The 26,157-nt window shown below is 57.9% G+C and overlaps 1 protein-coding gene across 4 annotated transcripts in view; it reads right to left on the bottom strand.

Moving 5' to 3' along the window:
• NFATC1 (nuclear factor of activated T cells 1) overlaps nt 1–26,157 on the bottom strand; it is a 93,795-nt gene that overhangs the window by 42,890 nt on the left and 24,748 nt on the right. For 2 of the 4 annotated variants that reach the window (XM_087818919.1, XM_087818920.1), the window contains exons 3-8: nt 25,241–25,400; nt 16,650–16,852; nt 15,025–15,197; nt 13,836–13,976; nt 6,417–6,472; nt 1,852–1,984 (exon numbers count right to left, since the gene is read on the bottom strand). In XM_087818919.1, coding sequence (XP_087675045.1) covers nt 1,852–1,984; nt 6,417–6,472; nt 13,836–13,976; nt 15,025–15,197; nt 16,650–16,852; nt 25,241–25,400 — 866 coding nt within the window. Of the gene's footprint in view, nt 1–436; nt 1,985–6,416; nt 6,473–13,835; nt 13,977–15,024; nt 15,198–16,649; nt 16,853–25,240; nt 25,401–26,157 lie in introns of those variants that run through there. The other 2 variants (XM_087818921.1, XM_087818922.1) reach the window with 1 other exon arrangement.

Below are 26,157 nucleotides of genomic sequence, written 5' to 3'. Positions count from 1 at the left end.
AGCCCGGGCCTTAGAGAGCCAGACGGGTCCCTGCTAATGGGATGGACTAGGGCTCTGCGGTTAAAGGTGAGGCACCAACTGGAGGGAGAGGGGTCCAGGTGAGATGTCATTGAAAGCACGGTGATGAAGGTGCTGGAGGACCTGGGGCAGATGTGGAGAGTGGGGTCATGGTTGTGGGGGCAGAGGCAGCTCTGAGCTCTGTGGGGGTGAGGCTGCAGGACTGCATGGGTGTTGCAGGTGGGTGACCCAGGGTGGCACACAGACTGCCCTGCAGCACCCTGTGATCTCAGTTATGTGTCCCTCAGGGGCCTCGGTCCCCACCTGGAAGAAGGTGTACACATGACCCACAGGCTCCTTCCCTCTGACACGAGTCGAGTGTGATGCTCGGCACTTGTGAGCAGGACTGTAGAGCTACTTTCTAAACTGCCTTACAAAGAACTATGTCTTTATAAGGCTGAGGTTTGCTTTCAAACATTCAATATTTGGTCAACCATGCTTGATGTTTAATTAGCACATAATCATTACATTTTCACAAAAAGACTAAGTATTTTAAGAGATATTGTAGCTTATTCCAGAATGGAGAGGATTCATGACGTGCGTGCCATACACACTACAGCGCCCAGGGGGCCACAGAATCGAGAACAAACCCCTCTGCCGACCCTGCTCCACAAGCTGCTCACAGGCACCCAGTCGCCACCACGTACACGCTCACGCTATGGCAGTTTTACAGCAAAATCTCATTTTTCAAACCTCCAAAGGCACGGATCATATTTGCCTCAAGAACAGATCATTCCAACGGTTTGATATCAACACCGATATTCGAGAGCCTTCCATGATCTAGTCGACTGTCAATGACATTTTTACATTTAGAGAGACCGTAAACCTTAACTAAGTCTTCATTTCACTAAGGTAACACCACGGCTGCTTTTCCAATTAGTTTTTGGAGGATAATTTCCCTCCTCTTGTGTTTTAGAACAAAGGCTACGGTTTAAAAAGATTGTTTGCACAGCTGAGCTTCCACAAAACACAATTAAACCCAGGACAGCATGTGCCGCGCTCTGTGAACACACGCCCTGGCTGCCGGGGTGACGGCCACGGCGCGGGCGGAGGCTCTGCACACACCCTTACTTTCTACTAGGCCGGGGGTGGAAACACAGACAATGGCATCTTCTTTAAGAAAACACCCTAAAAAGTCAACAAGTAAACTGATTTTTTTTTTTTTTTTAAGTGATAGGAAGCCATCCTCAAAATGTGCAGACCGACCCTCTGAACGAGAGTCCTGTGGCTGAGTGAGAGGTGCTTGGGGCTGAAAGCCTCATGGTCACAGGACGATGCAATTATTCAAGGAACAACGTCTGTGGCATTTTAACAGGAGTACAGAAACATCAATGTTATTTAATCACCACGTCAGGCAGCAGCCTTTAGGCTGAATAGCAAGGGTTTACTTCTAAGGGCGCCTGCAAAATAATTATAGCTGTTTGCTTCCCACCTTAAACATCTATAGAATTTAACCGCACACGAGGCTGCTCAGCTCGGAGTCGAGGAGAGCCGCACTTTCTTCCCCCCCGGCTGTGCCATATTTGCAAGCAGCCGGCAAAAAGATCGGTAATTACCCCAATACGCTGCTCCCGCCCCCAAAAGCAATAAAGGAAAATACACGGAAGGTTCACTTTTCTTTTTCTTTTTTTTTTTTAAGGAATTGGCAACATAGTCTTGCTAACAGGAGAGTAACGCAGCTTAAAGATACAATGTGACCACGTTCTGCAGGGACAGCAGCTCAGCACTTCCGCTCTTAGAAAAAGCACCCCACCGGCTCGTTCGCAGCGCGCAAGGTTAGAAAGATAGTGTTACCATTGGCAGGCAGGTAGGTGAAGGGCTGGTACTGGCTCCGCTTCCTCTTGCCGTTGCAGACGTAGAAGCTGACCTGGACGGGGCTGCTGATCCGCGGGTTGCGGAACGGCGGTATCTCGACCACCAGCGCGTTCTAGGGCAAGAGGGCAGACAGGAGGGCCGTTAGCACCCCGCACGCACCGAGGTTTTACACTTACAGCTCCCACCTGTCGGGCTGTCAGCAGAAGCCTCCGGCCGGGAGCCTGCACGTGAGCAGGTGGACGCATGTGCAGGCCGGCCGCCGGTCACGTGGGCTAGCGGGGAAGAGGGTCCTTGACGCCCTGCACACCCAGAGCTGAGAGGTATCCCGAGGTAGCGTGTGAGGGGGACACAGGCTGGGGCCTCACCTAAGGTGCCACCGACAGCACAGGAGAGAAGCCAGTGCTAATGCTGAGCGTGGACCAGCCATGCGGTCACTGACCCCAGACGCCTCTGTCTGCGCTACAGCAAAGGGTCAGTGGCCTCTGAAAATGAAAACAAGCCCCCCCCATGTGCTGACTCACAGATGGAGCCAGGGGCACCCGTCCAGGTAACTGGCAATGAGGACCCAGGGCAGGTGCTTCCTGCAGATAGACCTCTGGGGACAGGGTCTGTGAGGACAATGGCCCGAAGCTCATCATGAACTCCCAGGTCCCCTCACACAAGAAGATGGAGAGCCGGGTGCTCGGCAGAATCGGGAGCAGGAGCCCAAGAGGGAACAGGTGGTTTACGGGGCTGCTGTTACCTTCCCATGTTTTAAAATAAAAATCAGCAACAGTGCCACAACCTCAATATAAAAGCAGGTCGCGGGGGCCAGCAGGGCATGTCAGGAGAAAGAGACGGGCTGGGTTGGCTCACCCCCATCCTGCTGCCCTGGTGGGTGGCCATAAACAAATCAGCAACGCTTGGTCCGCATACCAGCCCTGCAGGAGGAGGCAGGAGCGCTGGATTTCGGGGTGTGGGGGAGCATTGCACATCCAAAAAGTTCCACCATTTTTTGTCATTTGATTTCAGTTAACAAGTAGGGAAAATGTATAAGAAAAATCCATTGCATAACTTTTTTTTGTTAAAGTAATTGTAGCTTGTTCCCCAGTTTAATACAAAATTGATTGAATCGTGTTAGTAATGAAATCTTAAGAGTGTTAAAAAACAGAAAACTGAAAAGAAGTTCAGGCCGAGCCTCTTTCCTTTTACAGTTAAAGAAACAGAGGTGCAGAAGCCTGCACCTGAGGGCAGGCAGATGGGGGGGGAGACACACGACTCCATCCCCGGGGCCACACTGGCTCTGGGCCGTGTGCTTCTGTTGTTTTAATGACTTGTGTCATTTAGAAGTGGCAGCAAGCACACTGCCCCCTCCTTCCCCAGCCTGTTGACCCTTCAGCAAAAACAACCGGAAGCCAAAGGGGCAAAGGGGGTAATATCAGGAATGAGTTGTGCCCCTCACCACCTCCTTGCTGGCACCTGCAGCTGGAGGTGGCAACTGGCTTGGGGTCCCCCAGGTCTGGTTCGGCCCCAGCTTTGACACTCCTGAGTCTCAGTTTCCCATCTGTACCAGCAAGATAAAGATGCCACCTCGAGGGTTGTCTCCTGAGGACCTGGCTGTGTGGAAGGAGACACTGCAGGTGATGCTGAGCCTGGTGGCTGGCATCATAGAGTCGACAGGTAAAGGAGTCTGACCTCCACAGAGGAAATTAAGGAAGAGACAGAAAGGAAGAGATCTTCCGTGGGCTGAGATGAGAAATAAGGCGCGAGGAGGCAGGGGCCGCTGTGGCCGCAGGGAGCCTGTGACGTGCCAGGTGGGTGCTGCGTTCGCCCTTGGAGCACATCGGGCTCTGTGGGGTTGGTGTTTGTTAATTCTGAGTGACTGGGGGCCGTGCTCTGAGGTGGGCACAGGCTGATATGCCTCCACTCTCCAAACAGACAAATTCTGTGACAAATGCTGCCCCCACAGGGGCACCAGTGCTGAAACACACCACAGGGGACAGGTGAGGGAAAAGGTGTAGGGACAGAAACAAGGCTGAGACACAGTACTCGACAGAGCAGGGGACTGGATTTAAGAACATCTGTTGTCTAACGTGCTCGTGATAGAATATAAACTCTCCACACAGCACGATCCTACTCTGTTTAAAAGTACATACAATGTAACATATACACACAATGTAACACATACACACAATGTAACACATACACACAATGTAACATATACAACGTAACATACGTACAATGTAATGTGCGGTGTGTGTGTGTGTGTGTGTGAAGGTGCAGACAAACACACATACACACCCCCACCAATTAAACCCTCCTTTACGACATAAGGATGGAATTGTGGAAAAGTGTCACTGTTCACCTGTATATTACGTTTCTTTTAAAACGTACAACTAACTCGCTCTTCCTTTAAAATAAGTGACTATCCAAAGTGAAGAAGAGAACTGAGTGACAGAAAATCTGACCATGCAACCTTGGCCGGAATTATTTCAATAGAAGATGCACAGTTTCTGTGGGGGGGTGGGGGTGGCAGCCACAGCCTGCCGGGGAGCAGGGGGCCCTGTCCGGGTGGGGTGGAGCCTGGAGTGAGAGCCGCCCTGTGGCATGGCCAGGTTGGAGGGGCAGCCAAGGGGGCAGGAGTCTGGGAGGAGACACAGGGAGGCCGGGAGGAGGCTGGGAGGAGTCCCCGGGAGGCGCATGGGGCCCCTGTCTCCAGCTGCCAGGTGCCTGTTTACGACAAGCCCTGCGCTGACTCTGCAGCTCTCAGGCCTGTCGGGCCAGGAGTCCCGTCTGGGAGCCGATCTGCCTGGGGCTGCAGCACGTCCTCAGGCTCCCCAGGAAGGGAGAGCAGGAGGGAGGCGGCCGCAGCCTCTCGAGCATGTGTGAGTCCCCGAGTCAGCACACTCCTGACCACAGGTCCGCCCTGGGCAAGGGAGGGACCTTCTCCCTCGACACCAAGTGGGCGGCTTCGGGAAGTGGAGTGGAGGGTTGAAAAGGAAGCGGAGTCCCAGCTGGAAGGTGCTGCTTCCTCGCAGGGCCCGTGAGCCCCCAGCACCGTCCCAGAGCCACCTCTGCGGCAGCCACAAGCCCTGAGTGACACGGGGTCCTGCCTGCCACAGGGCAGAGCGCAGTTACCCAGACCTCCTCAGCCCACCCCACGGCCAGGCCCCTGCTCACATGGCTCAACCTCGCAGGGCCCACAGGGAGCCCCCAAATCAAGTACCTGACTTGAGCCATATTTCCTGTCTCCCACACTTTTGGAAGGACAGTTCGCACTCCATCAGGGGAACGTGCTAGAGATAGAAGAACTGAATTCCCTCCACAATCCCTTGATAGCCACGGGGCATCTCATGTCAGCCCAGTTCCTGCAGCTTCTCCAGGACTGAGTGGGAAACACACACACTTGTGGCAGCTACTAATCGTTGTCACTTTCAACACCAGGGTCCAAACTCCACATAAGCAAGACACTGTCCGGGATAAAGACCCAGCTCCTCGTCTGCACGAAGCGCACTTCAAACACGAAGACACAGGCCACAATGACAGGACGGAGGAAGACATGCCAGGACAACAGGGACCAAAAGAGAGCCGGGCAGTGCCCTGACTTCAGACAAAAGGTGTTCTCCGTGACTGACCACTCAAAGGAACAATTATTTCTCAGGCACCAAAAAAGCTGAGACGTGGAAAGCTGCGTGTAGGTGTGGGCACGTGTACATGGCCTCCTGCAGGTCCAAGACCCAGTTTGGCGCCTCCCCCCCGCCCCAGGCAGGCGTTCCTCCGGCCTCCGTCCACTGGCCAATGGGCAGAGGGGACTGGCCAGCCCACAAGCCACAGCTCCACCCATTTCATGTTCAAAACAAGGGTGTGCTGGGTGGTGGGTGTTCTCTGAGGAGACTAGGAAGAAACCACCACCAAGGACGCTGGGGGAACTGAGCTACCCGCATGCCCGGACAGGCACGGCACCCACTCAGAGGCTCAGAGCTGCGTGCGGTCTTCCTGGGGGGCAGCAGGCTGCGAGGGGGCCTGATGACAATGACAGGGAGGCCACAGAAAAGCCCTGTGCTCTGGGCATGATGCACCCCTGTCCTGGCCTGTGGGGCCGGGAGCGGGCAGGTGAGGCCTCCTGCCCACAGAGCCTGGTTCTCCGTGCTGCCCTGTGTCACCTCCCCTCCTCAGAGCATTGGCTTCAAAAGCAGCTTTAAGCCCTGGCTGGTGTTGCTCAGTGGTTAGAGCAATGGCCTGAGTACTAAAGGGTCCCAGGTTCAATCCCAGGGCATGTCCCAGGGCATGTACCTGGGCTGCAGGTATAATCCCTGGCCCTGCTTGGGGCACGTCTATGTCTCTCTCCTCCCCTCCCCCCCCACTCTCTGGAAATCAATGGGAAAAAAAAAATCCTCGGGTAAGGATTCACAAAAAAAGTGCTTTACAATCATTTGTCTCTCATGCCATCTTTCTGTTATTTCTATTAGTCGTTTCACATTAGCAAGCCAGGAGCCACATGCCTCTGACAGGAACCCTGCTCTGGGGTGGTGGGCACTGCATGTGCACGTCTGAGTGATACTTACTGGCTTACACAGGTCCCGGTCGGTTTTCGCCTCCATTTCCCAGATGTGGTGGCCATCTAGGAGAAAGGGGCACAGGAAGTCTGTTACTCTGGTGCCTGACTGAGCACATCCCCCAAAACGCCCACCTTGGTCCAGGCAGGTGGCCCCAGGGACAGCAGCCTCTGAGTAGAGGGCCCACCCCCAGCCCACTCAGGCTATTAACCAGCAAGAGCAGAGAGTCACCCCTGGGTGACGGCCGAAGAGTGGACACCAGTCCCATGGGGAAACACTGGGGGACTCACACCCCAACTCAGATGCAGGGAACCTGGTGGAGCCCAAAGACCTGGCTCTGTAGGACACAGCCTCCCTGCGGGGTGGGGGTACCCTCAGAAATCACCCTCTGCCCATTGTCACCCCCACATCAGTCAGGGAAGGGTTTCCACATGCCTGTCTCCAAGGGAGCTCGAGCCCAGGAGAACTAGGGTGACCCCAGTGAACAGTGCCCGGTCCTCAGACCTGGAGTCAGCTGAGCGCTGGCTCTCACCCGCCGATTCCGGCCTCCCGGGTGCACAGTGACCACCAGCCTACAGAGCCCGCTGTGCCCTTGGGGAGCATAGTCACTAATAAGCAGGGCCCAGGAGCCAGGTCCACAGGGTGAGAAAGTCCTTTCTTTGACTACTACATGCCACATCAGACACAGACATGCAGAGCCCACGGGATGTTAAACCTCACCCAGTGCCGTTTGCATGTTTAAAAAAATTAAGTCTCCCTGGCCAATGTGGTTCAGTGGTTAGAGTGTTGGCCGAGCACCTAAGGGTCTCAGGTTTGATTCCTGGTCAAGGGCACACACCTGGGTTGCAGGTTTGATCCCCAGCCCCGCTTGGGGCGTGTGTGGGAGGCAACCAGTGAATATTCCTCTCTCACATCCATGTGTCTCTCTCCCTTCCACCCTCTTTGCAAAGCAATGGGAAAAATATCCTCAGGTGAGGGTTAACAAACAAACAAACAGACAAATAAAAAGTCTCTCAAAGGGGCCGGGGGAGGGGCTTTGTTCCTGGGCCGGGGCCCCAGGGAGGCAGGTGGCCCCTCACTAACCAGGACTCTCCGCAAACTGAACTCTGGTGTGTGGAAGCCCCTGACTGGTGGGCGCATTGCTTGGGGACGGGCTCCGTGGGAATTCTGGGTTAATACGTGTCAACCCCCTAGAGGCCTGTTCCCTCTTTATCTTTTATAAAGTCGGTTCTTCCACAAGCATTAGTTTCTACTTACGCTCTGTTTTCAAAGAAGAAATGTGTGTTACAGACTCTAAATTATAAGTAAATAGACAAGCTCTCCTCCTCTCTCCCAGGGGCTGCCGGGCAGGGCGGAGGTGGAGACGAGAGGAAGTGTGAGTCACGGACACTGGGCCACACCAGCCTCTGGGGAGCCAGGGCCCTCTCACTTACAAGATATGGACCTCGGCCCCAGGGGCCGGCACCCACACCACCTCCAGGAAGAGACGACGGAACTGAAAGAATGGACGGCACTCAGGCACCTGGAGCCTGGCAGAGCTCACCGCCTGGGGACTGTGCGTCTACATTCACTGCCGGCCGGCCCAGGACTCCTCCCCACCAGCTTCTGAAGATCAGGTCCTTTAAGTCACAGACACTGGCGCTGACACATACAAACGTCTAAGTTGGGCTCTGGGAACCCCCAAAGTACACGCACCCTTCTAAGCCAGGGTCCCCTGAGCCCACCCGTTCACCCGCTCAGGGAGTGCCGAACCGAACCGCTGGGGCTCTGGCCCTGTTTCCTGAGGTCTTCCTGTCTGTGGCTGATCCACATCCCAGGGACCGGGCACCTGGTGCTCCTGTGTCTACTCAGAGCCCCTAAAGGAGCCGACATCTTTTAAAGACCAGCATCTGTTCACACACAGCCGTTGTCCAGGGGAGTCAGGACCTCGGGGGGTGAGAGATGGCCGATCTCCGACTCTTAGGAAACCATCAGCAGGGCTTGGCTCCCATCCCCACAGCCCAGCCTCGGGCCGCCCTCTCCGCGGAGCCCGGCCAAGGCCTGGGTGTTGTGCTCAAAGTCAGCCTCGCTGGGAAGGGAAATCGGCCTGAATGGGCCTTTGTGTTCAGCTTATCGGGTGCCTGCTGGGTTCTCAGTAGGAAACTGTGCACAAGCCCAGAAGTAAAAATATTCCCAGTCATTAGGGAATTCCCTGCAGCGTGAGTCATCCGAAAGGCTTCCCCACCACACCCGCCAGGAGGCTCCCAGGCGGCCTGTGGGCTGGGGCGGCTCCTCCCCGGCAGCCTCCTCTCCAGCGGCCTTGGTCACACACCTCGGCCTGCCCTGGCCGAGCGGGTCCTCACAAAGTCCCGGCTGCCACAAGCCATCCTGGGGCACTCTTCTCAGGCCGGGAGGGTTCTGAGAGGCTCGGCATTAGCCCAGGATCTGTGAGCATCCAGCAGAAACGGCACGGAAATAGCAAAAGCGCTGGGTCAAAAGTCCTTGGTTTAAAGTGCGCGACACCTGCTTCCAGAGACTCGGGCTCCTCAGGCCCTTGGCCACACGCGTGGTGCCTCCTCCTGTCCAGCCGCAGGAGTGGGCTGCACACTTGTTCACAGGTCCCTGTGAGACACACTGTGTCCAGCCTGAGGCCAAGTGAGACCTGTGCTGTCATTGGGCTGCTGGCTGTCAGGGAAGGCGGCTTTCTGACGTATACACACGTGGTCACCTACCCACGGAGAGACTCCGAGAGGAGTGTGCTGGGCCTGACCTAGGGGAGGTTTGGGGAGGGGCATCTGGACGCTGGCCCCAGGGACTCAGGTTAGCAGGCCGTGCGTGTCAGGATCAGCTGAGGGTGCTCATTCAATTGTTCTGTCCATTGGCCGCCTCCATCCTCAGAGCCCTCCCCAGGCCTCACACACAGCAGCGTCCCCACAGAGCCGCTAGGACCAGCCTGCTTGGCTCAGACACAGGAGTGGAAAGGAAATTACGCACGTGCTGTGGGACAGCCTGGCGGTTCCTAAATGGTCAAACGTGAAATTTCCATGTGGCCGACAACTGCAGCTCCGGGACCATGCCCAGGGAAGGAGCACCCTTGTGCCAATGGAAACCTGGGCGTGACGCTCAAGAGAGCACTGAGCTCCACTGACAAAGAGTGGACACAACCTGAGGCCCCTACCGACAGTGGACAGACGGTGTGTAGCGGTCCACCTCCACGGGGTGCAGCTCTCACACGGGCTCCCGCAGGGACCAGTCGTGAAAACGGCCTAGAGTTCATGCTGATGGTAGAGTGGCTCCAAGTTACCCAAACCACTGAACTTAGACAGGTGGGCTGTGCGGTCAGAGTTAGTTACATCTCAGAGTTGACGTGAAAAATACATTCTCCCGCACAACCACGGGGGGCGCTGCTATGTCGAAGCCCAGGGAGAAGATGGAGGCGAGGCTGGGGCGCCGCCCTGCCCTCTCCCACGCCTCCCACCTGGGAGCCAGGGCAGAACTTGGAGGAGGAGAGCTGTGGTTTGGGGCAAGTCAGAGGGAAGGACCAGCCATCCCCAGAGAGAGGTTTCCGTGACAACCCACAGGAGGAAGGATACAAGACCTGTGGTCTGGCTGTCAGAGCACCTGTGGGTGCCTGTGGAGAGGCCCTCCTGACCACACCCGGGCCAGCGGCACAAGCCACCTCGCCTCCCATCCTCAGTCACTATCCCTGGGGGGACAGGCGTGTCCAGGGCCATGAAGGGTTCAGAAGTCAAGCTGAGCCCCACCTCCTGGACCAGCAGCTACACCGCTCACTTCCCTCCCAGGTCCCTCAAAATGCTGGCCTCGGAGGTCAGCCTGGGATCCCACAGGTCAGGCCTGTAGGGAGTGAGGTCCCCTGGGCTGGGCTGAAGCCACATGGCTCGCGCTGGGATGAGTGCACTTCCTGGGACCTCCCTGAACCTGAGCGGGGGCAGGGGAAGGGGCAGGCATCTGGGACGAGCGGACATGGCCCCCCGGCCCTGCCCACGCGGGGGCTCCTGGCAGCTCACTTTCCTCCCAAGACAGTTCAGGATGTTGTGCAACTTGGAGCTGCCAGGTCATCTTTCCGTTCTGAGGCCAGAAACGCAGGAAAAGGCCTTCTCAGGACATGGGTAGCCTGGCTCACTGCGGCTCTCACACCTTCCACTCGCTGGAAACCGAGAGACTTAGAAATAGTCCTGGAAGCTTTCCGCTGCCCGCATCAGCTGGCCCGGCCGAGAGCCCACCCGGGATGCAGGTGGTCATGGAGGAGGTCAGCACCCAACGGCTGACGTGGACAAGCTCTGTGACGGCAGCTGTCGGGTGCACAGACGTCCCGCCCGCTTTCCCACGTCTGTGCCAGGAAAGTCTGGAAGGAGCCTCTCTTCCCCCATGCCAAGTCGCCAAGTCGCCAAATCATGGCTTCCGGGGGTGTGAGCAGTACCGCACGCCTGTGTGCCCGATCTGGGGAATTTCCAGACGTCCTCAGAGGCCTCGTGCCGAGGACACAGGTCTACAGCCTGCAGCCAGGACACACGGGGCTCCCGCACAGCCCCAGCCTGGGATCAGACCAAGGAAGACGGGCTGACCACTGGCTGGGGCTGCACTGAGTCCTCCCGGCTGGAGCGCCAGTTGGATGACCAGGGCGAGCGAAACACGACCCGCATGGCTCTGGCCCAGCTGCGAATGCATCAGGGAGAGAGTTGGGGGCACCCAGACCGCCAGGTGTCACTCATGGCCCAGCCAGCACAGCCAGGGCGCAGGCCACAGCCCCTAAGGCAGCGAGGGTGGGGGCGCTCACACACTTACTCCACGCACACACCCGGACACACCTGCTCAGTTACCCAACCTGCTCACACTCACACATTCACTCACATACGCCCTGCACACACTACTCCTGAACTGGCCCTTCGGGCCCAGGTCCCGATGACGGGCCTTGCTTGTCTCACACACTGTCCCCCACGGTGAGGACACCCACTTGATGCCTGTGCTGTGAACAGCTTCATATTTAACAAAAGTAAACTTGCAAAAGAGTCTCATTCACCCTTGGGCTCTGAGAGCACCACGCTGATTTAAGATCTACTTAGTTCCTTATATTCCAAGGGCTGTAAACGTGGGACCCGCAGCTGGTCACTCCATGGGCTGCAGGCAGAGCCTGCGAGACCCCTTGGTAGAGGTGGACCCCAGAGGCCCCAGGCACTGGGGCACCACCCCTGGGCCTTCTGTACAACTCAGTGAAAGGCCTGAGAAAAATCCCAGGCTCTTCTGGCAGCAGCTGTGTGGCTCGCCATTCACCATTCTGTGACACTGCTCTTGAGGTCCTCGTGGCCCCTCGCTGACCACGGGGGCCTGGCCGACATCCACTGGAGGGGCCTTGTACCCAGTGGCCGATCACCATTGCGGTCCTCCATCAGGATCCCTGCAGCCACTGGACAGGCACCCCTCCCTCGGAGCAACGCCGGCTGTGGCCACCTGCAGGGCGGGAGGAACTGCTCCGGGAAACAAGTGGAGCAGCTGCGCGCAGTAGGGATTCCCACAGGAGCTGGGCAGCCATGCCCAAGGCGGGGAACAGCCCTGGGAGGGTGATGCCCACCAGAACCACTCCTGCAGCCGCTGCGGTGACCTTTCTGAAAACGTGTGGGAATCACTCCCTTCTGCAAACGTGACGTGCGCATACACGTGTAAACACGCAAACAGCTTTACTTAAATCCAACGTGAAATTACCGCGTCAGAAGCATGATGCCGTGTTTGCATTTCGCTTGTCACAGGTGCAGGACGTTTATGTCATGTCTAGTCTCAGCCCACTTGTTTGTGTCTCGCCTTCTGCACCAGGCGCCCAGCTGCTGCAGGAGACGGTGGGGGAGGACACCCCACCCCTGACCAGAGCAGGAGAGGGAGCCTGGCACCTGGCCAGGGAAGCCCCCGGGAGGCCCCGGCAAGGACGACTGGGCATCCTGAGCTAAGCTCCCTCCACGGAGGGCAGGGGCTGACTTCACGTGGCACCTGTGAGGCCACGAAGTGAAGATGACATGGTGACGGAGTCCACAGCGTGGCCGTGGGGAGCGGCCTGCAGCAGGGCCCCCAGGGTGCCCACGGAAGGCTGAGAGCCTCCAGGAGACACCGCCGTTCCCACCCTGGAGGCAGGGAGATGTCGGTCAAGGAAACCGTGAGGAAAGCTGCTCCGAACTCCCCTTTGTGCAAGTTCTGGGCACAGTCTCCCTGAGACTGGTCCTGCCCCAGCATGGACGAACACACATTTAAAGCTCAAAAGGTCAAATTATTTCAAAATCAACGTCCTCTGAAGAAGGGTGTTCCGGAAACTCAAGTTCCTCTCCTCATCACACTTAGCTGGTTTTCTCCATGATTTAAGACACGTTTTCCAATTATGCGCGTGATTATATAGCAAACCACGTTAAACGGGAAAGACTTTTAAGCCCATTCTGATTGAAGCACTTAATTTTCCTGCAAACTGTACAAAATCAAGACCCATTATGGAAGCTGAATGCTCTGCAGTTTCGGTGGTTAGCACGAGGCCGGCCCGGTGCTCTCAGGAAAATTCCAGTTGGGAAACTTGAAAAGGAAGAAACAGGCCACCAACCTGGGCACCTGCAGGCTCCCCTCTCCCCGGGTCAGGGCGGAGGCTGCTCCGCATACAGGGGTCTGGCGCCCACCACAAGCCCTGGCGAGCTCTCGTTCTCGCATGTCACCCACGGGGGGGCTCGGGGGCTTCTCCTCAGACTCAGCGGGGATCCAAGGGGCAGGAGTGGTGCCATCCCTACATCTATCCAGAGGAAAGACTCTCACTTTGGTCCCTCAGCTCTCTTTTCAAACACAGGCACAGACGTCTACACTTCCCAGTACAGGTGAGGTCTACACTCACCTACACAGGTGACGCCCACAGGTGCTCACAAAGCTGAGGTCTACACAAGTGCACACAGAATGGCTGGGGCCCTGGAGGCCACCAGTCACAAAGAGAACAGATGCTCTGCGTTGGCATTTTGAGGGGGCACCAACACGGATGGGGGAGCTGGGGATGATGGGGCTGGGAAGCTTCGTGGGCCTGCTGTGGGTCCCACTGGTTACTGTGGCCGCTCTGCACCTTGACACCTGCCTCTGAGGGTCTGTGATCCCGAGAAAGACCCCATCGACACTGGGGGCGCCTGCCCCGTCCAGCAAAGTCCAGGCAAAGGGCCACCACCCAGCACAGCACCCAGGAGGCGGCCCCACCACAGCCCCTCTGACACCAGCAGCGTGTGAGGTGGGCCCTCAGTGACGTCAGAAATAAACCTTCCATCAGCACAAACACTCATGGCCGGAGACACAACCCCAGCGGTCATGGCCCAGGCAGACCTTCACGCAGACCGACACACCCTCGCCCACCTCCACCTCCAAGACCCAGCCCCCCAGCGCCCACATGGGAAACACGACCATGTCTGTCTCTAAGGAGACTACCTGGAGCTTTCTCCACGAAGATGACCTTGGAGTCCTGCAGGAAGTTGTGTCCCGATAGGACCATTCTCTTCCCGCCCAGGACAGGGCAGCTGGCCACGCTCTGCTTCTCCACCAGGGGCAGCTCCTGAGCGGACCGCTGGGCTGCGGGGTGAGAAATGACAGCGAGTGAGACGCTGCGGGCCTCCCATCCCCAGGGCTCCCCAGGGGCCCGTCCTCGGGAACCGATGCCTTCAAACGGCTCCGCTGGTGACCGCACTGGTCAGTGTGACCCATGAGAGGACAACACACAGTCACACACCTCATGGTGCTGGGAGAGGCCACACCTCTGGGGAGGCAGGGCAGGTACAGTTTTTGAGGGTGAGCCACACACACAAGTTCTCACACACTCCCAGGGGTCCTGCCCAACAGAGGAGGCCACACCTCAGAAGGGCCTAGGGTGTGGGGCAGGCGTCTGTGAGATGACGTGTGGGGACCAGCAGGAGCGGGAGATGGGACAGCTAGGAAGGACCGTCACAGAGCAGGGGCCTGGGGCGCGAGGGGAGGAGCCCCATCCCTGAGTCCGTCTGACCTTAGAGTCAGCAGCAAAGGAACTAAGATGCTCCTGCTGAGGTAGGCGGGCAGGTGAGTGTGAGGACAGGTGAGTTTCCTAAGAGCCCACACCTGGGGGGGGTCCATTCAGAGATGAGGGAAGCAGGAGGGGCCGCTGGGAGAGGAGCAGTTCTGACATGGCCAGTGGGTGGGCCCGGCCCACCAAGCTCCCTGGGGGGACCCCAATAGACCCAGCCTGGGGTCCCACTCTCAGACAGGGAAAAGGCTGTGGGGCGTAGGGCACCCAATTTGCTGACAAAAACTAGCAAAGTCACTGATAGAGGAAGGACCCCACACCGCGGGAGAGCAGGACCCCCGGGGACGCTGGGTGTTACACTCCGCGTCCCGAGTCCCTGACCCAGGAGGGGATTAACACGGGTGCCACCCACGCAGGTGTCTGGATTTCAGACACTTCCTTTCACTTTTATTCCCCATCAGTGCTGGGACCAGGTCCAGGCCCCAGGCCGAAGCTGCTGCCCCGTGTCTGCCAGAGGAGCGGCTGGGCCGAGACGGCACAGGAGACCGTGCCCAGCCGCCGGGATGCCCCGCTCATGGCTGCAGTAAGGGTGAGGACCACGCTGTGGCGTGGCGGGGTACTCACAGCACTCGATGGGGTTGGAGGCCACCTGCAGGGACAGCGTGCGGCCGCTGGGCTGCGGGATGTGGACCCGGAACACCAGCCGCACGCGCGTGTTCTTCCTGCCAATGTCGGTCTCCCCCTTGCGCAGCTCAATGTCCGAGTTCCGGAGCTTCAGGATCCCCGCACAGTCGATGCTGCAGAACAAGAGTCCAAGAGTCGGCCTGCCTGCCAGTCCCCGCCCCACGAGCAAGACGCCCATCTCTGCTGCTCTGCCCTCCCCAGCCCGCCCATCAGGGACGGCGGCACACGGGGGGCGGGACACCCCTCGACGTCTACAGGTCCCAGTGAGGGGGCCGTGCACACAGCTCCCCCATTGAGTGGTCCCCCTCATCCACGCACCCCAACACAGGCAGGCCCAAGTGTCAGCCTGCCCCAGTCGCGTGGCCTGGAGGAACCCCAGCAGGACCTGCCTCTCCATCTCGCAGCTTAGTGTCTGTGGCATCCCCAAAGATCCCAAACTTCCTATGGCTTCATATGATTTTGTTTAACTTCGCTGAACATTAGACTTCAGCAAAAACAGTCTGCATATAGACTGTCAGTGGAAACCAATGCTTTTCCTCAGGAAGCTGGAGGAGGCAGATGCTCAAACGCTCAGCTGGCAGCATCCCTGGCCCGTCAGTGGGGACTGGGGACCAGCGGTGGCTCCAGGCGCGGCCCCGGCACCTGGGAGGCTCACTCTCTGGAGCCACAGAAGTCACGGCTGCTGCTAAGGACCGTGGGCTCTCCCACCACCTGACTGCCTGGTCCTGGGGAAACTGATTCCAGCTCTTGAACCAAACCCACAGGCTGAGAATGAACTCAGAGGTGTGCAAATTCCCCAAACCCAGGAAAACCCCATATGGAGAGAAAGCTGTCCCTCTGTTTTCAACTTGCAGGGTGTAAAGTTCCAACGCTTAAACCAAAATCCCACTCAAAGTTCCACACAGTGTGGCCCGGCCTGCCCTACCTCCCACACTGTCCCCAAAGTCTGCTGCCCCAGGACCTTCACACGTGCTACCTCCGGGCACACCCAGCTCGCTGCCTCAGGGACACTGTCCTGATCTCCGGGGGCTGCCACGCTCTGGCACACGACCCCAGGGACGTAAATCCCGTGGGAGGACTGTGTTCTCTTTCTCAGTGATGTTCATAGCTCAGGAGAGACGTCCCCGGCCCGTAACAGTCACTCAGAGGACTCACGAAGCCATGAGGACGGGCCCTGATCCGATATGAGGAGCGTAAGTCTCCGTTTATAATGAACCCGCTTCTAAACTAGCGAGTCCGAGCTGACTGCCAGTCCAGGCTTGGAGAGAATTCGGCCAACGTGTTCTCTTTAACTGCCTATGTTCAATGTCTGCGTGTTAACTGTCCCAATTTGTGTCCTGTCTGGGAGCTGAATGCAGGCACGGGGGCACTCCTGGCTGCAGAACTGAGTATTTAACAGGCAACAAGCACAGCGGCTAAGACCCCAGAGAGACAAAAATCGTTGTAAATCTGTGAAGTTTAGTCACATGTCAGGCCCCTGAGCTATGGGGTGTGGGGTCTACGAATGCCGAGGACACAGCAGCTGTGCCCCCCAAGCGCCCAGCCACGTAGCGGGCAGTGCTTACATGGCTCGCATGTTGTTTTCCGGCAGGAGCGGGATCTCCAGGACTTTGGTGTTGGAGAGCACGGCTTCGTGGCTGGTGGTGGACACGGTCTTCCCTGTGATACGGTGGACCTGGTAGAAGGCGTGTGGCCGCAGCAGCCGGTCGTCCGCCGTCCCAATGAACAGCTGCAGTGTGAGGGGCTCGCTCTCCAGGTAGCCGTGGAGCTGGCGAGAGAACAAAGCCCCACTCAGCACCTGCGCACAGACCACTCAGAGGCAATTAAACTTTTATGAGCAGAGGCAGACTCAAAGGAAAACTGTGACAGGTGCTCGGGGCTGGCCTCTCCCGCTCAGCCCCTCGTTTCTGTGACAATGAAACCGGGAGCCTGCGAAGACCTCATCACCCCCACATCCCGGGGCACCTGGAGACGCGCCGGCTTTTAATGCTGCTGTGTTCAAACGCACGCATGCACACGGGTACCCACTCACGCGTGTGGACACATACACACGCAGCCACAGCCCCCACCGTGACCCGCATGCAGTGATGACAGGGACCGTGCTCACGGCAGTGCTGTCTTCTCTGCAGGGCAAGCCGGCGGGAGGGAGCCCGGATACCCCCGGCACACGGTCCCTCCCGGCAGCAGCTGCCGGTTCCCCAGACCCGCTTCCCCTGCCCTGTGCCCCGCCAACTGCAAGGACACCCTCTGTCCGCCTGAGCCAGCGGCTGCTGTGAGGACCCCGTGTGGCTGGGCAGCCCCATCAGAAAGCTGGGGATGCTAAGACTAAGCTGTTTGCCTGACAGAGTTGGACATGTGCCCAACAGGACAGGATCCGTTTCAAAACCGGCCCTCCTCTGCCCGGTTCCACACGATGTCCGAATCCCAGACCGGCACTGACCGCCGCCGTATGCGCAGCGCCCGAAATGAATGTAATTGCAGCTTCAAGTGAGTTCCCAGCGGCCCCGAGACACCCAGCACAGGCTCGCTCGGGGCCCGTGTCTATGATGTCCCCATGAGCACTTGTGGCTGCCCATCAGCGCTGACGGTCCACACCCGTCACCTGTTGCCGAGTGGCCAGTGGAGGCCCTGAAGTTCCCCTGGGGGAGGCGACAGAGCCAGAGGAGAATGGTGCACTCAGAGGGCAAGTGCAGACATGTCCCCAGTCGGAACCACAGGGGACAGTCCACACATGTGCACTCACACACACTCACATGCACATTCACACTCAGACACACATGTGCACATGCATGCTCTCCACCCCCCACAAACACATAAACACACACGCCACGTGCACACTCACAGAGGCTCCCCCGACCCTCTGGAGCCCTGCGTTTGGTGGGGAGACTACACTCCCAGTTGCAGCGTGACCTACACACATCAGTGTCCCAGTCTCATCTGTCTGTGACACAGGCCCGAGCATTGTGGAGGAGATCGTCTTCCAAGCAGTCCTTTCGTATTGAAATAACCGAGTTTCACCCTGATCCTCAGGTCTCTGACACATTCAGACTAACGACAGTGCGAGAGACCTGTGCACACACACAGCCGTCTCCCGCCTGCGGCCAACACACCTGAGTTTCCACAGGGGAACCAGAAACACCGGTGGGAACAGGGAGTTGTGCTCAGCATGGGGCGGTCTCTCCCTCACCTGCTCCGTCCACTTGCTCTCCTGGCTGCGTGCAGGTAAAGACCAAAGCAGCACCTCTTGGTCTCCACAGAGAACCTGCCAGGAGCCAGCCCAGCACCTGGCTCTCACCTGTGGTCCCTCTTAACCTGAAGGAGTGACATGTGTCCTGTGTGGACTGAACACCCTTCTCCAGGTGAAGACAGGAGCATCTGCACGGGAACTGTGTGCAGTCAGGACAGGAGACCGAGGCCTGCTGCCTGGGCCGCCCCTTCCCGTCTCCTTCTGGGGAGTGTGACTCCAGTCTGTGCCAATTTAGTGAACTCACCAAGAAACCTGACTCCACACTGGACCCAAACCTACATTTTATAATCAGAAAATGTAAAAGTAAAATCAGAGATTGATTAAGAGACGAATTTTGCCTTTCTGTGTTCTATTTTGAAAAACTTAATGCAAGAATATATAAATGAGTCTTTGGCCAAAACCTTGTCCGGTGGGGCTCAGGCGAGTTCCATGGAGCCAGGAGGCAGACACACGGGCCGGGCTGGGGTCAGGCGATGTGAAAATGACAATTTAAAATCCCCCCGGGACTCCCCCTGTGGAGAGTATCAGATGGTATGTGGTATGCAGTGGATTGTGGGTATAACTAGCCTTTTAAAAACATGCCATTTCAGTGAAAATGGGAATATATGAGGTTTAACTGGGAGGTAAACATCTATTATTTAAAACACGAAGTTCATTTTAAGGAAAGTAATTTAAATACTTCACATGTCACAACTGCATCGTTTTCTGCCTCCGGCACATTATGATACCTGCCAAGATAATATTTATAAAGTTACCTGTCATAACAATGACCTCTCTTTGCTAAACAGAATGCATTATTCCATTTCAAGGTGTAAGAGCTACTGAGTTTCCTACACATAACAATGTTTGTTTTTAGCTCCTGTGCTTAACTCAGCACTCACGCAGGAGATGATGGGGGAAGAGATTGAGGTCAAGTTTATTCAATGTTGAAACTCAAGCCACGCGTGCATGCCCACACCCCCCACGCACACACGGACACATGGACACACACACGTGCGCCATACGTGCACACACGCACACACATGCACAAAACGGTGTAAATCGCCAGGACACAAACACCTTCCAGCCAGTTTTTAAACTGCATGTAAGCCACAGACTCAATTCTGGCAACAAAAAGGCTCTAAGAGGCCACGCGATGATCCCTTCGGGAGAAAGACCCCATTTCTAGAGTTTTCCTGGGTTTTGCGTGGGAAATTTTTCTACCTTTCTGAAAAGGTAGAATATAAATAAGATGATGTCCACATTCGGTGAGTTTATCTGCATAAATTATTGAAAAGCTGATGCACCCAGAGATGGTGCCACACTCGGGCCACTGTCCAAAGGCTTGACCGTCAGCAGCCGTCTTCATGAACAAGCGCCTCCCTGGGTCTCGGACTCGCTTCCACTAACAGCAGCTCCATTTCACAACAATGTGAAGATTTTCAAGGCCTCCTGTCACCAACCGTTCACTCAGAACCGTCTGTGTCACTTCTCATTCCACAGGGGGTGCAGGTCTCAGAGTGTGAGGACACGCGATGCAAAGCCACGTGCCCGTGATGCGGGGAGGCAGCCGGTACCCCCGGCCGTGGCCTCTCTTCTGCCCGCTGGGACGTGACAGGCGGCCTCACGGGTAGAAGACAGGTGGTGTTGGAGGCTCCTGTCCACACTCGCTGTCGCTGGTGGACGTGCCCCGAAATCAGCATGTCTCAGGGCTGTCCCCGTCTCATATCCACCCCTTTGTGTCCCAGGATGGGACGCAGCTTCCATGTGGACGGTTGTGATGTCTGACAGGAAATGGTGGGCCAGGCTCTGTGGCTCTGCCTGCCTCGGGCCTTAGTGACATCTTCGCTCTTCAGTGAGAAACCTGCGGACAACCCCGTGCTCCGGGGTCACCGAGACCATGGCTCACGGATGCTTTGCCTGCACAACCTTGACTTATGCGCCACGACCTCTGGGCTTAGAGCCTCCACATTGCTTTCTTCTCAGGCCATGGCCCAGGTGACTCCACCAGGGCCCAGGGCGCCGATTTCCTGCTCCCAGGAAGTCAGGGGGCAGCAAGGCAGCTGTGCCATGACACAGGTGAGGAGCGTGTAGGGCCTGGGTGTGCTGAAGTCTGTCACCTACGCACGTCCCCTGGCACTGTCGGTGCCGTCTGTGAATCAGCGACACACCCCGACTCTGTTCATTCCAATGCCTCCTGTTTCCTTGGACCCTACTTTCCAGAACTTTCCGAGTCGCATGGAAATTTCTAGACACAACATAAAAGACGGAACAGCCACAGGTCTCCAGCTGGTGGGACAGCACACAAGCGACTGAAACAGACTGGACGCCTGGGACACATGGGCCTGTGCTGTAGGTGAGGCCGGCGTCCTGACTCCTCGCAAGGTCCCTCCTCCTGATGACCGCCTGCCCCGCTCACACTCGGACCTGCACACAGTGGCCACGCAGGGAGGAGGGCACATGTGTGGCTGGGTCAGACGCTGGCAGGAGCAGAGGCCTGAGGAACCCTGAGGGGCAAAGCTCCTGGGGTCAGAGGTCATGACCACTGTGCCCTCAGGCCTCCTCCTCAGGATGGCCCCGCAGTCCTCAGAGGGCGAGACTGTGAATTAAATGCCACTGTCTGAGGGGCTGGCAGGGTGGATGGAGGTGAGTCTCCTAGAAGCCAGGCCTGGCCTGGTGTTTGCCATCCACGACCCAAAGGACAGTCAGGGCAGAGCCGACAAAGGCGATGGGCCCCGGGGACCGCACAGGGGCTCCCTCACTGGCACATGGGCAATGCCAGTCAGATGCCCAGATGCCCCCAGGACAGACACCGGCCTGCCAGTCCAGGGGGGATTGTGTGTCCTGCCTCTGTGCTGACGTAGAGCAGAGTGCTGCATCCGGACAAGGGCTCAGTGTTCCTGGTGGAGAGGTGAGGCCGGCCAGTCGCTGGGACACCGAGCCGACCAGCCCGGGCACTGCCCTGCGGGCACTCGTGGTGCCCCAGGCCACAGCTGCTCAGGGGACAGTTATGTAACAACTCCAGAGGGGACATCCCTCCCACCCAGGGCCTCGTCTCAAACACAGAACAGCCTTTAAACACGGCAGGCAATGGTGAGAGCCGGGGCCTGGATGACAGTCCTGGCCCTCCGGCCCTGCCCTGACTCCTTGCCACTCAGGGCCGCTCGGCTGTGCAGGAGGGAGGAGAGAACACACCGAGCCCAGGCCCCACACAAGGTGCAGTCCTCGGGCTCACGAACGCGGTGGCCACAGGAAGTAAACAACCACCTGCCTGACGCCATGAAAGAGCAGAGGGCAGAGCCTGGCAGCCAAAGCCGACCCATGAAAAATTAATCCCCATTCCACGCAGGTCGGCAGCATGTGGCTGCGGGTCAGGCCTGCGTTTCAACTCCACTGTGTGGCCCCGGCTCCAGGTTCGGGGCCCCGAGCAGACAGGCAGCTGACTCAGATGCCTGGCTCCAAGATGGGCCTGGGGTGAAGCAGTAATTTACTTCAGGGACACCCATTTCTCTGGCTTTTGTGAAAACCCTGGTTTTCCAGGTTAATAATCCTGTCTCGAGCGTAGACAAATGAAATAAAAAGTGGAATGAAGTTTTGGGTGAAATAAAACATGCTGTGGGCAGGAGAAACAGGGAATTACTGTGTGTCCCCAGTATCCGAGCCCCTCCGGAGCCCAAGTCTCACAGTGCCGAGCACTCGGCTGCCCCTCGGGCCTGGGGAGGGCCCATCTTACAATGAAAATTTTAACGGCCTGACTCTGAATGCTGATTTTAACCATCTGACAAAAAGCAAGCTGCTTCCGGCCATGTTCATTCTGTGGGTTCAGCTCTCGAATGTGGGTATGACAGAAAGATATCTGCCATGGTCTTTGGGGCAACGTTAAGCCTAAAAGCCAAGCGTCCTCATTAAAGAGAGTCTCTCAGGACCACGCAGGGCACAAGCCACCTGCCTGAGCCCCAGCCTGAGGCCAGGATGATCCCCGGGCTAGGGTGGTGCCGGACTCCTGCTGGGATCACCTGGCCCTCGGCTCCAGATTCCGTTCCTTCCTCAGCCAGACAGGGGTCACGTGGTCACTCATAACTGACCGGCAAACCTAAGATGCTGTTCAGGAATCAGCAAAGCCTCTGCTTCATGTTTCCATGGCCGATGAATTATTCATGCCAGCCTCCTGCATGCAGGGCTAGATGCTATCGAGGAGGTTATTTTGGTGACTTGGTAAACGGAGCTTCATCCTTTGACCCCCAGGTCAGAGACCAGTGATGGCCCCAGGGGGCTCCTCGTGCCCCCACAGGGGCAGGGACACAGGACACCCCAGAACAGCTCTCTGGACGCTCACCCACCACGTTCTTATGGGGACGCGTGTGGAGGGCAGGGAAGAGGGACACACGAGGCCTTGGAGAGAGGCTGGAGGATGGCGGGAGGTGGGGCACCGGGACCACAGGACAGGAAACAGTGAATGGCGGGGATTCGGGACCCGTCAGCCTCCTGGAGCCCGTGTTCTCTCCTGCAGAAGGTGGCGGCACCAGATTCTGGGCTCCTCAGGGACTAATTCTCTGGTTTATTAGTAAAAACACTGGAAGAGGCCGGGCCGTCCCGAATCTCTTGGAGAGGCACCTTCCACGCAGGTGATGGCCCCTGTCCATCCTGTCCCAGAGAAGGTGGCGGAAACCACCCTCCCCTGAGCCACTGACGGCCCAGACCAGCCTGCAGTTCCCATGGGCTCCACGGAGACCTGTGGGTGCCGTGACCGTGGGAGGGGGCGGAGGTGAGCAGCCCCCAGGGCCAGTGGTGACTTGAGAGCCTCAGCAGGGTCCTAAGTGGCGGGAAGTGTCCCAGACGCTCCTGGACACCTGCCCACTGAGTGGCTGGGCGAGCCACGGGCATCTGTGTCTCCTGACCCACCAGAAAGACGGTTACAGATTTCAGTTCACTGCCGTGGCAGATGCTGGAGAAGCGGCTGCGTCCTCACGCTCGGGCACTTGGGTGTCCCCTCCTGCGGACATCGGGGGCTCACTTCACGGACGAGCTCTTGGAAATGTGGAGGGAGGTCTGACCGCCAGAGGCCCCTGGAGGATGGCATGTGTTTATCCAGCAGAAGCTCCGGGGTCGCTGGGTGGCTCTCCCGTGACCTGCGGGGACGGCGGTTCCAAACAGAACAGCGACCCAGCCACATCCGGGCTCAGGCATAGCCATCGTGGCCGTTTCTAAAGGTGGTGAGGGCGCAGGCTCGGGTCCTGGTCAGTGGATGTGTGAAACAGGCCCCTCAGGGGGCAGGGCCATGGGAGCGGAGCCTTCACAGCAACGAAGAGAGCTTCTATTTCCATTGGCTTTATTCTAACTACGTGCAAATCCTGCTCTTATCCGACGAGTGGTCCACCAACCAAAAAAGAAAACAAACCCCCCAAATCCCTTCCTTTTAACTGCTCGCCTCACACCTGCTCAGACTCACGCTGGCCCCGAGGGGTCAGAAAGCTCTCGATGGCGGACCTCTCGCAGACGGAGCTGCCGACAAGCATCTGACATCTTGTGTCCAGGCACTGATGGGGGGGTCCTTCTGTCTAAACACAGAACCAGCCTCTCCCACTCTGCCATCACTTAATTTAAAGTAATTTCTGGGGATACATTTTAATAAGATATTTTATTACCGGTGCCCCATGCTGTCCACACAAACGGTGACACCCCGAGGGCCCAGGACACTGGGGTGGTGGAGCTGGACACCTGCCCTCCGCGCGCCCATGGGACAGTCGCAGCCACCCATGAGGGATGGCCACCACCACACCCCACGCCTGCATCAGGGGTGTCCGCCGTGTCCCTCCCGGCCCAGCGCCCCGCCCGATGCCCTCGCTGTCATTCACAGGCGGGGGGGGGTGGACGGACGGACTTGACTTCTCTGCTGCTTTACCCCCCTTTCCACGTCTGTTTCGGATCGGCTGTAACGTCTCGCATTCAGCAACAACGCATTTTCATTCCATGAAAACCGGCCCGAGAGGGAGTTAAACACCTGCAGCTGTGGAGCTCGGCTGGCTGCAGGCGTCGTCTGATTTTCTCCCCCGGAAAGGCGGCAACTTAAAATGCCACCGGCAGCGGTGCCGAGTCCAGCGGCTAACCAGGTAGGTATTAACTGGGGCCAAGCGCACGGCCTCAAGTGCCAACTACCGTCCCCGTGTGGGCCCGGGCCGCCCTCCCAGCGCCCTCCTGATGGCGCGGACTGTGGCCACGGCTGCCGGCCTCCCTGCCCTCCTCCTGCCCCAGCGCATTATTCCTCTCAGTGGAATGAACGTAAACGGGGAGGCCCCGCTGGCATGTCCGGGTAGCGGGACAGGCACACAGCTGTGGGGGGCGCAGACTCGGGGACACATTCTTGTCACCACAGGGCCTGGAGCTCTGGGGCAAGGCCCCTCCGCATGACAGTCACATCAGGAGCCAGGGAGGACTTATAGCTTATTAGGTGACAGGTAACCAAGGGAAACGCGGATGCCACCAACACCCATCTGGGAGTTTAGGTCCCCTCCCCGGGCGGAGCAGGGCGACAAGTCTGGGATGGTAGAGGACACCCGTCCCCATCACGGTTACCAAGGACCTCTCCGAACACCAGCTCTAACCCTGAAGCCATGCTTCCCTCCTAAGTGCTGTGAGGTGGGGGTGGCGCCCAGGCTGTGACGGGAGAGCCCCCACTCCACCCACGGCCAGGCTGCGGGGACCGTGCCCAGGCCCGGGTCCGGTTACTGCCCGTTTCCCCAGAGCAGCTCCACGAAGAGCAGCTCCCACCAGGCCCGAACGGACAGGGGAACCGGGCCTTCGCCGACACGCGGTCTCAGCTAAGCCGGTTGGGAGGCGACAGGTTTTTTTAAAGAGAAAAAGGGGGAGCTGTCAGCCGTTGCCACAAAGCTGCCCGTGGACTCAGGAAGCCCCGGGGGAGCCCGCCGGTACCTGCACGCTGGGGTGTCCCCCCGCCGACGCCTTCACGGCCCCCCGGCTGCCCTCCGTCTCGTAGTGGGCTCTGTGGTGGGACTTGGGCTGCACCTCGATCCTCAGCTCGTAGGGCCCCGAGTGTGACGGCAGCTGCCAGTCGAGGGCGGGCAGAGACGGGCTGGAAGAGAACCGAGAGTCAGACGCGCTCACGGTGCCCACGCCCTCGCTTCCCCTCAACAAGGTCACCGTCCGGCGCGTGGCCAGGGCCTGGCAGGTCTTCACGATGAGGCCCCTGAAGAAGGCGGAAACATTTTCCAAGATCGACCTCACTGTCCTCCCTCTCTCCAGGCCTGCCTCGCCTCTCCCGCCCGGGCCGTGCAGCCACCCCGGCCCCCCAATTCCGCGACTCAGGGAGAACCTGCCCGAGAGAGGAGGGGAAGTCACCCAGGGGCCTACGAGGCTGGTTTGTGAGCCTGTCACTTAATGTCACTCAGAGGTGATGCTGTAAATTTTGGCACCGGCGAGGGGGAGGGAAGGGAGTGACGGACGAGTGTCCTCGGAGCCCCTGGCGCCCCTGGCACTGGACACGGGCATGAGTAGTCCCCCATTCTCCAGAAGGGAAACTGAGGCTTTGCAAGGGGAGTCAGTTTGCTACTTGAAACCAGGTCTGTGTGGCTCCCGAGGTCCTGAATTACCTACAAAATGTGCTTCAGGGTCCCGACCATAAACAGTTAGGTCTGACTCCCAGAAAAAAAAAAAAAAGAGCGTGAGAGACAGAGAGGGGGCGGGCGGGACGGAGGAGGGAAGCTAATTCCTCACACGTGGGTTAAGGGAAACTATTTTCTAGACCATCTGGCACTTGAATGTTACAGAATAAATCTGTGTAAATAATTTGCTCTTGAGTCGCTGAGAGTTAGCAACACACTGTGTGCACA

This window comes from Miniopterus natalensis, chromosome 7 (assembly GCF_054644295.1).
Source record: "Miniopterus natalensis isolate mMinNat1 chromosome 7, mMinNat1.hap1, whole genome shotgun sequence".
Classification (NCBI taxonomy): Eukaryota; Metazoa; Chordata; class Mammalia; order Chiroptera; family Miniopteridae; genus Miniopterus; species Miniopterus natalensis.
The sequence above is the reverse complement of the archived record's forward strand: the minus strand, read 5'-3'. Positions and strand labels throughout refer to the sequence as shown.